At 38.0% G+C, this 14,877-nt stretch overlaps 2 protein-coding genes across 8 annotated transcripts in view; one reads left to right on the top strand and one right to left on the bottom strand.

Moving 5' to 3' along the window:
* Positions 1–10,754, top strand: part of RALGAPA1 (Ral GTPase activating protein catalytic subunit alpha 1) — a 384,096-nt gene extending 373,342 nt beyond the window's left edge. For 2 of the 7 annotated variants that reach the window (XM_037834821.1, XM_037834823.1), the window contains 3 exons: positions 831–955; positions 2,199–2,201; positions 9,442–10,754. In XM_037834821.1, the coding sequence (XP_037690749.1) occupies positions 831–955; positions 2,199–2,201; positions 9,442–9,590 (277 nt within the window). In that variant the 3' untranslated portion in view covers positions 9,591–10,754. Of the gene's footprint in view, positions 1–830; positions 956–1,551; positions 1,583–2,198; positions 2,202–9,441 lie in introns of all 7 variants that reach the window. The other 5 variants (XM_037834826.1, XM_037834825.1, XM_037834824.1 and 2 more) reach the window with 4 other exon arrangements.
* A 1,049-nt stretch (positions 10,755–11,803) lies between these two features.
* On the bottom strand, positions 11,804–14,571 carry INSM2 (INSM transcriptional repressor 2). Its single transcript, XM_037834828.1, has one exon. It carries the CDS (start codon positions 14,569–14,571, stop codon positions 12,892–12,894), a length of 1,680 nt encoding a protein of 559 aa, XP_037690756.1. The 3' UTR covers positions 11,804–12,891.
* Positions 14,572–14,877: the final 306 nt, after the last annotated feature.

The following is a 14,877-nucleotide window of genomic DNA, read 5'->3' as shown; positions in this document are numbered from 1 at the left end:
CAGGCCTGCTGAAACAGGAAGCCTGGAGTGGGTTGTTCAAAAGCAACAACACTTCAAGGGACTGGTTGCTTGTCAATAATATCAGAGAAGAAAATGTGGTGAAAGGGAAGTACAGTATTTTTCTGTCAGTGTCAGTGCCCTGTAGATGCTTTGTTAGCTAGTATTTAGGAGACCTGTGGACTCTTTGCAAATATTCCTGCTTGTTTCAGTGTTGTAATTGACTAGGTATTTTTTCCTGACATACAGATTCAGCTATGTATTTATCTTAACCACATGGAGTTATTTGGGGATTACAGCAACAGTAGTCTTCTATTCAAGATGGGCACAATTGTTGAGAAAATGTAGGGTTTTGGAAAAAGAAGATATGCAGGAATTTTTCATAATAAATCTTTACAAATGAAAAATATAGAATTTTGGACATAGTACTTTAAGTAGCATTATAATAATGGCTTTTGAGAGTAAATCTGCAGATTGAAGCTGATTAACAAGATAAAATGAGCCCAGACTGACCTGATAACTTGAGTCTATTTTCAAGTAAGCTGTTATCTTTCTTTCTTCCAACAGTTTAGTATTATCATAATTACTTTCTAATAAATGTCTCCCTGCTAAGCTGTCATTTAGGTGGTATGCTGAAGAGTAAACAAATGTTTAAAACTATACTTTATTTTTACTCTAATAAGCCTTACTTTTAATGATATTCAAGAATATTTAGTGAATAATTATATGTCTTAAGAGGCAATGGCTGAGCCATCGTGGCAGTCCTTGTTGATGAGTTCTGTTCTTTTATAATGTGAGCTGCATGTGAGTTCATCCTTAACCAAGGAAATCAGCTATGAGGAGAGAGCACGATACCTGCAAACAATTGTCCAGCACCATTTAGAACCCACAACATTTGAAGATTTTGCAGCACAGGTTTTTTCTCCAGCTCCCTACCATCATTTACCATCTGATGCTGGTAAGATTAAAAGCAAGTAGTAGTTACTTGTAGTTATTGGAACTTGAAATGCAATACCCTTTTGTTCTAAGTAGTTTTAAAATAATGGAAAACTTCCTTGTATAAAATGCCTATCGTTGAAATATAAATGTTATTCATCACTAGTTAATATTTGAATTTGGCCTGTAAATTTTATTTGTACTTTTTTACCTCAGTGCAGTGCTTTTAAAGCCAAACAATGTTCATAAAAGTACACGCACTATGTTTTTATCTGAGCTAATGGACATGACTCTTAGTGTCTGATGAGATCATTACTGAAGTTTCTGCAAAAGAAATACAAATTGAACATACATTCTGAACTTTTGAGGATCAAATTGGATGGCCACGCATATTGCTTCATCATCTCTAGTTTTACAAATAAAGCTAAAATAACTGGTCTAGATTTAGTAGTATTTAATACAGTCATGTTACAATATTTAAAGATTGTAAAAGGGTACTGCATTTTTACTGTTAACAAATTGCGAAGGCAATAAAAAATAAATAATTCGTGGCCTTCCTATTCTGTAATACCTTGCACTCCTTATGATTGTTTCATTTATTTTATTTTCCCTCTTTAGATCATTAAATATCAGTTCTGTTTATCTGAAGGTAAGACAAAGTATCAACCAAAACACCCTCTGTTCTTCCCTCCATTTCCTGTTTTAAAAATTAACAAGCACTAAGCTCATAATTAAACCATAAGCAAACTTAACATTGCCCTGGTTCATACTAAACATTTCAGAAACTGTCACTAAATTCTTCCAAAATTATACTTACTAACCCAGGTCTGCATGAAACACTAACACTGGTTCTGGGATAAAAGTAACCAATAATAGAATCCTTAGTTGAAGTTAGTTACACCTTGTTGTATTGACCTTTTTTGTTTCTCAATATGAAAAATAGTACTACTGAACTGAAGTGAGGTGTTTTTGTATTTTTTAATGTGTTGCATTGTTATTAGATATCTTAATTCATCAGATGGTTATTCTGTTGTGCTCCTAGTACTGTACTAGGCATCTAAAATACAAAGATGACTATTATAATAGTGTTCAAGGGAAGCAGGAAAATAAAATACAATATTGTATCCATCATAACAAATCCTTGAGTTCTCCTTATGTTAAATAGGTTTTCTTTATATTAAATACATTTAAGAGGCACGGTACTCCTTTTCTAGCTTAATTTATTTGAAAAAAAAAAATCATTGTAATTTTCAGTTGAGGATTAGTTGGTGAAATTAAAGCTTCCATTCCTGTCATCATTAAACTGGCCATTATAAAAATAATTTCACCAAAAAATTTAGAGACCTTTAAATTAATATAAAGACCTAGCAAAGAGAAATTTATATTAGACTAAGTTAAATCTTTTCCAAAAAAGAGATAAAAAGTCTAAGATTTGCCTTCATGGATTGACACTGTCCCAGATTATTCAGTGTGGCATTAAGAAGGATTGTAAAAATAAATTAATGAGCAATATTGTAGTGGAGTCATTGGTTTGCAGTAATAAGTCACACTTTTCCACTTAAGCAGGAGGGGTGGTCATTCAGAAGACAAGCTAAAGTTCAGTTGTTAGAAGAATTCCTTAACCAGAAATTTTAGCTTTGCATTTTGTTGCTCTACTTCCTGAAAATAATGTGGAGATGCTCCTGATTTGTCCATTTATTCTTTGATTTCTTGCATCCCACCATTTTAAGAAAAAAAAAAAGCAAGTAATTGTTGCAGAGGTCTCTGTATTTTGCAGCTGCCCTTTTGTAACAAAGAAGCGCTTTTCCCAAATAAAACAGTTAAAAAAAAAAAAAAAGAAAAAGAAAGCCAGTAATTTCATTGTTTAATAATAGAGAATGTCACTAAATATCAGACAATTTTATTAAAATAGATATGAATAACACTTTTGTGTATCACATTGTGAAGCCATAAATTTCTCAGCTGAAAATAGGAGCATTTGGACCACGTTTGAACTGATTTTTCCCCTTAAAAATATAAAGGCTGTCAATCTTCATGTTGTTGGAGTTATTCCAATTCCTCTTCTTAATGTCCATCTCATATTTTACATATTATCCTGCACATTTAGCCAGATTATGGGAAGTGGTATTCTTGCTTTCTGAGACATTAAGTAAAGAATGCTACAGCAATCAAGTCAAAGTTCTGTTCATTATTTAAGGTATCTTACTATTTTACTTATTCTACAAGTTGTCTAAAATAAAAAAATCATCTAAGTAGTAACGGAAATGTGAATTTAAGCATAAAACTAATACTGTGGTACAAATTTATTTCAGTTAATTTTTAAAATCATCTTTACCTTTAGGAACCATTAGAGACATGCAGTCTAATTTTTAAAAGGATATTTTTACCTGTAAATAACTGTGCAAATGTTACTGAACACAAACGGTTTTTGCAGACTATAATGGTTATTATGAATGACAGAAATTTTTATTAATATGGTTCTCAATTCAACACAATAAAATAAAAATGAAATATTTAGTCCTCCAGTAGCAAAAACAATATGGTATCTGAAGAATGATGTTTTGTTTTTTCCAATTGTCTCAAATCTTGATTTTCCTGCCATAAACTTACACTCTAGACATATGGAGCTCCCTTTAAAGTTTTAAATTTAAGTGGGAGAGAGATGTGAAATGAGCCATATAATAGTGATATAGATCTGATTTCCAGTTTGCAAAAATGACATAATAGTGTTGAAGTTGTTTTTTTTTTTCGGGGGGGGGTTCATTTTTATTTTTTTAACATAATTGTAACATTTATTCACTGCATTGAGAAAATGAATTCATAATTGCAACTGAGAATCAATTTTAGATATGCAATGGATAGCCTGTGTATATAAAATAATAACTTCATGCAATAACTTGAATATTACAGAAATGCCAGGATGATGATATATTCTTTCTAATCAACCCTATGACATAATTCTTTTCACTGAAATGGTATGGAAAAATACTATTTTTTCAAGTTTACTTAACTTGGTTCAAGACTATCTAAAACCTACTTCCTTGTTAACAATAATGTACCAACTATGATGACATTAACTCCAAAAAAAGGATTTTTCTATATAAGTTTTAATGTTATTTAAATAAATACGAATAGCATTTTTGGTGTATCATTGTTGATCCATCAGTTTCATGACTGTGTTTTCTCAAAATGGACTCCTGTCTGTGGCAGTAGACTGATACTTAAGGGGAATTATTTTTATCCCTAAGGTCATTGAGGAAGATACCGTGATGTCACACTTTGTTGATTTTCCATAACTACATTTAAAACATTATTAGATTTTTCTCTCCTTTATTTTTAAAAAAATTACAGGGAAAAAAAATCCCTTTATCTTTGTCAAGCATGCATGTGGAAAATATCAAAAGTTTTACAGTGCCTTTTAAAAAACTTTTTGATGTTTAAGAACAATTCTTTTCTGACACTAAACTTCAAAATGAAATTACTCTTCTTCTTTGCCAGATTACATTGGCAGTGCAGAAATGTATATATTTTTCCCTAATGTTACATTGTCTTTTCAACATCAAGTCTTTTATTTTAATTAAAAAAATCCTAGAATGCTAACAATGAAAAAGAGGATCCTGTTTTGCTGAAAATGCATAGTAAATTAATAATTAGTTTGTCCTCTCGATTTCAACATTGAAAATACACACATAATTTTTTCCAGTACTATGTCTTTTTCACTAATCACCAGTCATAAATATTTTTGAATGCCTATTGTGTAGTCTATCTAGAATTAATAATACTCTATTAATCAACCCCTTGGGGTTGATTGTTTTTCTACATACATACAAATGTACATACGCCTATACATGCATACCACTTTGTGGAATTACTTTTCTTTTAAAGGTGTACAGGTTCCTATTTAAAGGGATAATAAAAATTAGTAATAAGATTCAAATATATTTCTGTTTTGTGAAAATCAAATATAATCTAGATATAGTGATTATGAAGACTTAGAGTGGCATCTAATCTGCCTTCATTCTAATGTTTTTAGACCCTCAGTAGGAAGTTGTTTTAGAAGTAGCTTAAATACTATTACCAATAGTATTTTTTTCCAACATATAACATAAACTATAAATGTATTTAATGTGTTTTAAAACAGATTCTTATATTTATTTGTCACTAGAGGTAGTCTGAAATTATAAGCAGCCAATTGTGTTCTGTTTTCAGTTCTTTGAACTTGGTATTTTGGCATATGTTTTTGACTAAGAGGCAAATAATACAGGTCTTAACTAAAGTTAATTAACCTTTTGTGACAATAACTACCAGATTCAGTTTCAATGTATAACATTCATTCAGGTGTGAAATATTTATAATGAAAATAATAAAATAATAATTGAGCAATTACTGAGTGTCAGGCACTGTGGTAAGTGCTGTATGTGCATTTTCTCTTTTAATCTTAATAGCAGTTCTATGAGGAGAAAAACAAAGCTTACCCAGAGTTACTGGGTACTTGGTAAAGCCAGGATTCCAAACCACAGCTGTCTGGCTTCACCAAGTCCATGATCTTAGCTATTACAATTAACCATTTAATCTAAGTATTTTCACCCCCTTCTTACTGTAGAGGAAGAGAAAGAGAGAGAATTGCCCAAAAAAAAAACTGTCATATTTTCTAGTTAGAATTGCAAAAAGATTTTTGAAGGCTCTACTTCTGCCACCTTTTTTTTTTATATATATAGCTTTATGTTTGCCTCAGGAGACGTATGGGCTTTGGAATCAGACTGTTCTGGATTTAAATCCTACTTCTGCCATTATTATCTGCATGGACTCAAATTAATCTATCCTATACCCAGTTTTCTCATTTGTAAGAAGGAGATAACATATAACTGATTTGTTCTAAGGCTGAAGTGATGGCAGTTCTTGAATATCTTAAAATGAAATAGCTTATTTGCCTGGATTTCTATACTATTTTATTTTAAGTTATGTCTTACTATTTCTTTTATGATATTCACTTCTGTAACTATGCTGTTCTTAATTACTTAACTCCTTTAACAAGATTAAAGCAGTAAGATTATTTGGGTAATCTGTAACCCTTAATATATGGTTATGTTTTGTAAGAATATCAACATGAGAGGATAAATTTTTTGACTTCCTCAAAACTAAACTTATCACTATGTTGTGTCCGCCACATTTGAATGATTATATTTCGTAGGTGTTCATTTTCTTCAAAAAATTTTCTAATTTATGTCTCTCACTTTCTAACCCTCATCTCTTCTTATTCAACATCTATTAATTCTTACTCATCTCTGTTTAATAGATTCATTATGTAGCTACATTTGTGCCAAGATCTTTGCATATGTAATCGTTAATCCCCCCACAACAACTTTATATAATAACTTATATTGTCTCCCTTTTACAAATAAGAAAATTGGCTCAGCTCGGTTTGCCCAATATCAAAGCAGTTAGTAAAGTGACAGACTTGGCGTTTAACCTAGGTCTGTCTAACTCATGCCTATGCTCTTTCTAACCCATCACATTTCCTCTTAGTTCATTCTTAACTGAAATTGCTCAAAGTCACAATATTTTTAAAGGCTGTATTTACCCAATAATGTTAGCAGTTTAAAAAGGCCATGCCTCTCAGCAAATAGTACTAACAAAACCACAATAAATAACAATCCACTGAGTTTCCCTTTAAAATCTGTATAAATCCCCAAAGTCATATTCATCATGTTATTTATAATAGTATACTGTATCAGTGTAATATGTAAATTAGCTTATTAAATCATCGAGATTTAGACACAATCTGTGAGCATTGGAAAAGTCTTAGTAACACATACAACATGTGCAAACATAGCCTATAGGTACTTTTTAAACTTTATTCTTGAAGATATACAGATTAGTGAAATAAATAAATCAGCATTCTTTATAACTGAGGTGGTACAAAAACCAATGCTTAGGCAGAATAGGATTTGAAATGAAGTACAGGTATCACTATATTCTTTACATCTAAAATTGAGATCTATCCACTGTAAATTATAGGGTTTGGGTGTGTTGAGTATATACCACAAATATCATCTGCCAAAACATGAAAAGGTGCTGAAAACTGTACACTGCACATACTCAAGAGTTTGCTTTCACTATCAGTTGTCCAAAAGGGGATTTCAGTTTGAAGACAGTAACAGGCATAAAAGAATTTCTGTTTTTGAGGAAAATATTCTTTGAGTTTGGCATACTCCAAAACAGTGCCCTCCAATAAAACTTTCTGTGATAATGGAAATGTTGTTTAATCTGCGTTGTCTAATCTGGTAGCCACCAACCTCATGTGGATGTCAAACACTTGAGATGTGGTAGGTACACTGAAAAACTGAATTTTTATTTTTATTTAACTTTAACATAAATTTAAATAGCCTCTTGTGGCTTTCGCTATCATGTTGGACAGCACAGCTCTAGAGTTGTATGACCAGGTGGTTAGGATAACATGCTACCAGTACAATGAACACTTTAAAAGGTAAATGTTTATAGAATCTCTCATAAACTTTTTTCTTCTTTCCTTTTTTCTTATAAAACTGTTAGTTGGTAAGTATAACATTTTTAATTTACAAAGCCTTGTCCATTGTGAAACATTATCACTCTAACACATTGCATGTCCAACTATATTTCATAATAAAAACCTGATTAATCTCTCTGCTCCTCAGTTACCACCTATAAAATTCTACAGTGCCTGTCACATCTGTTACCTATCTTCTCTTTTGTTTTCTCACTTCTGCTTGCTACTCCATTTCTTCATTCACAACAAAGAAAGAAATGCAGTGATAGTTCTCTTCCTCCCAAAACCTCCGCTAGAAAACATTGGCCATCTTAAGGTAAACAGCCATGGGAAGTCCTCTTTTGATGGCTGGGAATATTATGCATTACCGGAAAAGCATGAGCTACTTCTCTACCTTCCTTCTGCCATCCACCTGCAGTGCTTCTCTAAAGAGGGCCATGGATTCATATGCTCCTCTAGGTTTTCCAGTATGGGGCTGAACCAAGTCAGATCTTCAGAAAGAGTAAAGATGAACAGGAATATATTTCTTTCTTGTATTTTGAAAGCCAACCTCATTTGATTAGGAAAAAACATTAGAGAAATTACTTCTAGAAAAAGAGGAATTGACCTGGATTTTGAGTGACAAAATATTTTGCCCTTGACAATGTATATTTGTTCTTAAATATAATTATAGCATTTGGCTTTTAAAAAACTTGTAAGTGTTCTATAGAGATACATTCTTAATCACTCAAGACATCTCTCTAGGATCTGCCCCCTTATTAACATTTTTGTTTTTCCTTATAAATATTCATGACTTCAATTTAAGCATAAACATTTCATTATACAGAAGTGCTATCATAATTATTTCCAAGCTTGATATGTCAGTGAGGTGCTGCATTGGCTAGCAAATATGCCAAAAGTTTCTCTTCAGAGTAAATAGATGTGCAAGTTTAAGCCTGCAACCTGTGGGTGGTTTTTTGTTTTTTGTTCGTATTTTGTTTTGGTTTGGTTTTTTGTTTTTGTTTTGTTTGTTTGTTTTGATACACAGAAAATTTTCATGTACATAAAACCCATAACATTTGGATTAAATGCCTTAAAATATATCTTTTATTATTCTGTTATGCTTTTATATTTTCTTTGTTTTTTAATGTAATCTCTTACTCATTTGTTCAGAAAATATTTGAGGGCCTTCAAGGTGCAAGTTTCTGTACTATTGCTGCATTCATTGCTGTATTCATAAAAAATAGAGTACAGAGGTGAAGAATTACTTTGTAAATGACACAAAGAATTTCCCTGTGTGAACTTGTTTTGCTTTTAGAGTTTTATATCTACTAATTCTAATGGTTACCTTCTTGCTGTGACTGAATAGTGTAACTAGGAAAGTTTTAAGTTAAGGAAAACAAAAGCATTGCTTATCACTTCTAACTTAAGACATTTTCTGGGCTGTTTGTCTTTTTGGCTGACTTTCAAATGAGAGTTCTTGCCCTCCACACTCCTTAGGAATTTATCTTGCTCCTTCTTAAAAGTATATTTAAATGCCTAGCGTGTGTAATGGTCTCATAGTGTTGCGTTCCTTTTTGGATTGGAGACTGTTACTGTTTCATGTTTGAGCAGCGAAGGCCCTGTTCTTGATTATACTCTGAACCCAGAGTATAGAAATTGGTCCTGCTCACCTGCTTCTGAACCTTTCCCTGCATGCCAGTGGTGCTTTGGAACCCTGTCCTTTCTTGCCTAAAGATTTTGCTTCCCATTGCTTTTCCCAGGGAGCTCTCTGGCTCTGGAAATGATGATTGGCGCTTTCTTGCTAATATGATGACATAAGCCACCAGGACCTGGGTTTTAAATACCAGACTGTTGTAGCAAGCAAGTTTGGGGCTTATTCTTTTGTCTGAAATGACCTCATTAGGGTTGGGATCCATGCTACAGAAAAGTAGCAGAAAGGTCATTCCTTATAGGATGAGAGGCTGAATGATTGGTACTCATGTTCTTGCTGTTTCCCACAGGCTCCTACACAGAGATTCTACCCAGTGAAACTCCAACAACAACGCAGGTAGATGGGGCTGACCTAGCCTCTCCAATGTCCCCTCGAACTAGCAAGAGCCGCATGTCCATGAAGCTCCGTCGTTCCTCTGGCTCAGCCAATAAATCCTAAGGAGACAAGCAGCCCTGCAGCGACCAGCAGTAGCCACTTTAGCATAAACATAGTGTTAACCCTTTCAGGCCCTCACATCTGCCATAACATGCATGTTTTTTTGTTTGTTTGTTTTATTTTAGAAAACACTGGATTTAAATAATATGTAACTTAATATTTTAGTTTTGAGTTGTTTATTTGGTTGAATATTTCCCCCACACTCCAAGCTGCCATATTTGGGGGGGGGTGGAGTTTTATTCTACACCCTTTCTCTTCCTAGATAATTATGTCTAAGTAGTTTTAATTTCCGGATTAACTTTGAGCCAAAATATAATTGGATAAAATAGTCTCGCTATTTATTTGTGCCCCATTGCAACTTCATGGCTCAATAAATATATAATTTTTTACGAATGTAAAATTTTAAATTTAAGCATTTGTAAAGCTATAGCAAAAGTTGAAAATCTATTAATACACAGAATATGTACAGATTATTTATGTTATGAAAATAAAATACTTAAAATAAATGGTCTCTTAGCATCTAGAATGCCAACTGAAATAATTTTAGCATTAACTTTTTCTTCTCAAAGCCGTGTCTCATTTCTTGGCTGTGCAGGTGATGCCGTGTTATTTGTTAACGAGAAAAATCATTGTGCTGAACTTTGATTTGTGTTTCACTTCCAAATATTTTTCTAATGTTTTGCTTTTTAAGTGGTATCACTGTTAAATGCCATTTCTGTTTTGAGATTGTGGCCACTTACTATCAGCTACTGGATCCTGGTGTCTTTATGTTCTTAAGCACCAAAAGTGGGTGGGGGGAGAAAAGAAAGAAAAAACTTTTTTTCTGATATAAATGTGTTGCTCAAATTATGTGAATTATTTAAAAAGAAAAGGGAACCTAAGTTAAATCTAATATTGTGAATGCCAGACTTGCAGTGTACATGTCAGTATACATTCCACCCTCCAGAAGTATTTTCCTACAGTAGATAAGCTGCTCACATTTTGCTCACATTTTGTTTTTAATGGGCATCTCCTAAGGAAATGTAGCATGACATTGGTTCTAACTGCATGTGTAAATACATCACCCCAGCAAACTATAAAACATAAATTATGTATCATCATTCATCTACATATTTGTAACAGTGAGAAAATGACATGATATTTAATACAATAAAAATATTCTTATGACTTTCTGTCCATGAGTGTTGATTCATCTTCTATATTTCATATATTTCCATACTTAAGCAGAGCTATCTAATTAATGGAGAGATGTAAAGCATGAACCTAGTTTATCTTAGCTAATCACAAAAAAGAAATTTGATTCCCTTCTCAAGATACACCTCAACTTAGTTCTTATAGGTCCTACCACAACCGTTAAAAACAATTTTAAACCTTCATAAAGGCTGGTCAAAACTTCACCCAATGCGCTTGGTTAAAGCACCAATTTATCTCAGCCTCATGTCTCTTTGATTTCTTAGATGTCACTTTGTTTTATAATTTACTTCAAGAACAAAACTTTTTACAGCCAGGTCTTTCTAATAGGACCTTTCAGAGTTTCTGTGCACTCAATTTTTTTTGTTTTCTTATAAGTAAAATTAAAACGAAAATTCCTTTGAAACTATTGAAAGCCTATGTAAAAGGTAAGTAAATGGATAAAGGGAATACCTAGGAGCAAGATTAAACAATATAGACAGTTTCCCACATCCAGGGTGAATTACAAAAAGGAAAAGTAATTGCTTACATGTTTCCAAGGCATTTTTTTAAATGAACATGTAACGGTGTGATATGTAAGAAAATGGAGTGAAAATGCCAACTTGAGATAGTGAAATTAGCCTGATTAACATGGTTATTTTCATCTTCAGATAACACTTATCCACTAGCTTCTGGTTTATTTTTTAATAAAATATTTAAAATGTTTTCTATTAAGACTTTTGTTGGGGAAAAAGTGTCTTTTTAGATTTAAGGAATGGTACATGTGCAACCATACTTCAAAGGAAAATTTCCTGTTGCATTTTGGCACCATTACTTTCATTTACAAAATGTAATTTCTCCTGTCTTTGTTTTCTGTGTAAATGGGTCACTAATATTCTAAAGTAGGATACTGGCAATGGGGAGATAAGAAATGTGGCTTTGAAAGTAGGCTGTATTCAACGGGATTCTTAAGACAAATGCAGAACACAACAAAGCCCAGACTATGTACATTTATTTGGTGGTAAGCATCTTACAAATACGGGCTCTCAAGCAATGTCCAGCCAGTGTCCCAAACTCTGGCTACTAGGGCATGGGTACAGAATGAATATGGTTTATAAAAAAGCAATTCAAAAACAAGTGACTGGTGAAACAAAACTATTGAATATAGAATTGCCATTCAGTTCCATAGTACTTTATAGATACTAATATTTTCCTTAAACTGAACATAGTTTCATATACAATACATAGTATGAGTTTTATAATAGAAGCATTAAACAATTTTGGTGAAATCCTAATAAAAGTCAAACTTCAGGAAACAAGTTCTGTATTTCCAAAAGGTTGTTTAAAGAAAGGTGTGAAATAGTTCTTCCTGAATACTGCACACAAAATAGCTAACGGTGAGAATTGGGGGGGGGGGGGTTCTCAATCTTAACTCCTTTCATTAATGTAGCACCCTCCCCTTCTCCATACACTAACTTAAGAATAGACATACATATAATTGGGAAAAGGAAAGGTTACAGGGGAGATCAGGTCTTTCCCCCACACCCCCTAAAAGCAGCAAACATCCTCTTACATTTCCTGCCCACAGGATACAGGTCTTGAATCTTTTTCCCCCTGTAAGTTTGGCACCAATCACATAACTTTTAATTCACAGAATATACAATGCAAAATAATCTGACCCTATTGAGACAGAAACTACATAGGCGCCTGCGATGGCGAAAGAAAAAAACATTGGTGTCTACCACTTTCGGTAGGTAGAAACCTCTAGATATTGAAACATGCACGCATTCACTGCGACTTTCCATAGGAATTACAAGTCATATAGGATTCGTCAGGGTCTTGTTTGGGGGAGGGGGAAATTCCTATTTTAGTGGAGAAAGGGAGAAGGATTTAAAGCTGATAGTCTTTGAAAGTGAGTGTTTATACCATATACATACCTGCTCTAGAGAGGGATTTTACAGTTCGCTGACGCTTCTCTGGCGGAACACTGACTACTGGGAGAGTTTTAGGAGAGAAAAACAGTAAGGAAAGAGAGGTTACACTTGCAAATTGAAGAAAGTCCCACAGAAGATACCATGATCTGTTTCCTCCAAGGCCAGCGTCACAATTTTCCTGGTCTCTAGTGTCTGGGGCCTCAGCAGCCAGGACGCAGTGGCATCTGCAGCAGCAGTACCTGCCGACTTTCTGAGGGGTGGCACTTATTGATGTGCCGGGTCAGCCCTGGGGAACTAAAAAAGGTGGACGGGCAGTGCTTACACGAGAAAATCTGCTGAGCACTCCCGTCTGATGCCGCGTCTGGGCTCGGCGCCTCGGGGGGCGGTCCCGCCAGAGCCGGGAGTAGCAGGTCCTCGCGGACAGCGTGCCACAGCCGGTGCTTGTCCCTGATGTCTGCGGACGGAAAATGCGCCCCGCACAGCGGGCAAGCAAAAGCGAGTGGGGCGCAGCGTTCGGAGCCAAAGCCTGGGGCGAGCGCGCGGGCCGAGCCCGCCTCGTGGGTTCCCAGGTGCTTGCGCAGATAGGCTTGGCGACGGAACTTTTTGTGGCAATATGGACACACGAAGATCTCGGGTCCCCCGACACCGCTAGCACTGCCTGGCACAGGCACTCGGCGTCCCAGCACCCCCTCTGTGTTGGGGACCTGTGGCAGCGGCGGCTCTGCATGTGGCAGCACCTGGAGGCTAGAGCGCGGGGCGCTGTCCGGGTGCTGATCCTCCCTGGAGCTGTCCCTGGCCGGTGAGTGCTGATCCTGAGTCCGCTCGGCCCGGCTGTTCTCCTTCCCCTCCGCCAAGAAAGATGCGATGGCCCGGGAGTCCACAGAGGACACGAACGACGAAGGAGGCGGCTTCCCGTCGGCGGAGGAGGCTGTGGCCGCGTTTGCAGCTGCGGGACGCGGCTTATGCCAACGGCGGTGGGAGGCGAGGTTCGCAGGGCAGCTGAAGACCTTGTCGCACTCGGGGCAGCGGTACTCGACGCGCACGATGCGGGAACAGCGGTGCTGGGCCAGCGCGAAGGGGTCCGCATACTGCTCCTTGCACAGCTGGCAAATAAACTCCCCCAGCGGTGTGCGGCTGCCACCCATTCCCCGAGACGGCGTTCCGGGCTCCTCCTCCTTGATCTTCAGGCCCAGGACAGGAGACGTAGTCACCTCATCCGCGAAGCTCAACTTCCTCATGGCCTTTGGCTTTTTGACACTCGCGGCCGCGGGCCCCGACGCACAGGCCGGAGGTACCTTGGCGCGGCGCTCTCCGGCGGCGGCCCGCTTCAGGCCGTACAGGGAGGCCGAGAGGGGCGCGGGCTCCGTCTGGAGTGCGGGCTCAGGGAACGGTGCCCGGAGCGGCATCAGGAACTGTTCCCCCGAGGTTGAGGCTGCTGCTGGCGCCACTGAACAAGTGAAAGCGGCCCCGGCAGCGGCGCCCCCGGGAAAGGACTCGGCGGAGACCGGCGAGGTGAGGCAGCGCTCCAGGAACACTCGGCGCAGCTCCCCACCGGCCGGCTTCGCGGGGCTGGGGCTGGGTCCGGGACCCTCGCTGCCGTCCGCCCTCCACTCCGCGCCTTCCCGCCCGCCAGGCCCCAGGCTCACCCCAAGCAAGCGACAGGGCGACCCCCACAGTCCCCGGGCCGCCAGGCCCTTTCCCGGCTCCCCCACGGCGTCGGGTGCCGCCCGGTCCGCACCCGGCAGGGAGGCGCTCTGAGTCTCCTCGGGAAAGGGCGGCGCCACCTGGGGCTCCAACAGGGGAAAGACCCTCTCGGCTAGGCGCACTCGGTACGAGCCGCCTGTCCGTTTAGTTCGCTTCACCAGGAAGCCCCTCGGCATGGTGGAGTCGACAGCGCTCCGGAGCCAGGAGGAATAACAGCGCCGCGGGGTCTGGGAGCCGGCGAGCGCGGCAACTGCACGAGCCTCGCGGCGGCGGTCATGCACAGGCTGCCTTTATAGCTGAGACGCGAGCCCGGAGACGGCCGGGCCGCCTCCGGGTGGACCCGCCAATCAGGAGTGAGAGCGGGCGCCGGGTGCGGGGCTTCCGCCTGGCGGGGCTCACCGAAACGGACCAAGCGCCCGGCGGCTCCCGCCCCATGCCAGCCACTGAGAGGCCTTGCTCGGTCCCCGCGCAAGTTGAGGGGC

This window comes from Choloepus didactylus, chromosome 4 (genome assembly GCF_015220235.1).
Source record: "Choloepus didactylus isolate mChoDid1 chromosome 4, mChoDid1.pri, whole genome shotgun sequence".
Classification (NCBI taxonomy): Eukaryota; Metazoa; Chordata; class Mammalia; order Pilosa; family Megalonychidae; genus Choloepus; species Choloepus didactylus.
This window is presented reverse-complemented; position numbering and strand designations above follow the sequence as displayed.

Bases quoted from the DNA above. Each gene is read 5' to 3' on its own strand.
- INSM2 (XM_037834828.1), bottom strand. From the start codon at position 14,571: ATGCCGAGGGGCTTCCTGGTGAAGCGAACTAAACGGACAGGCGGCTCG.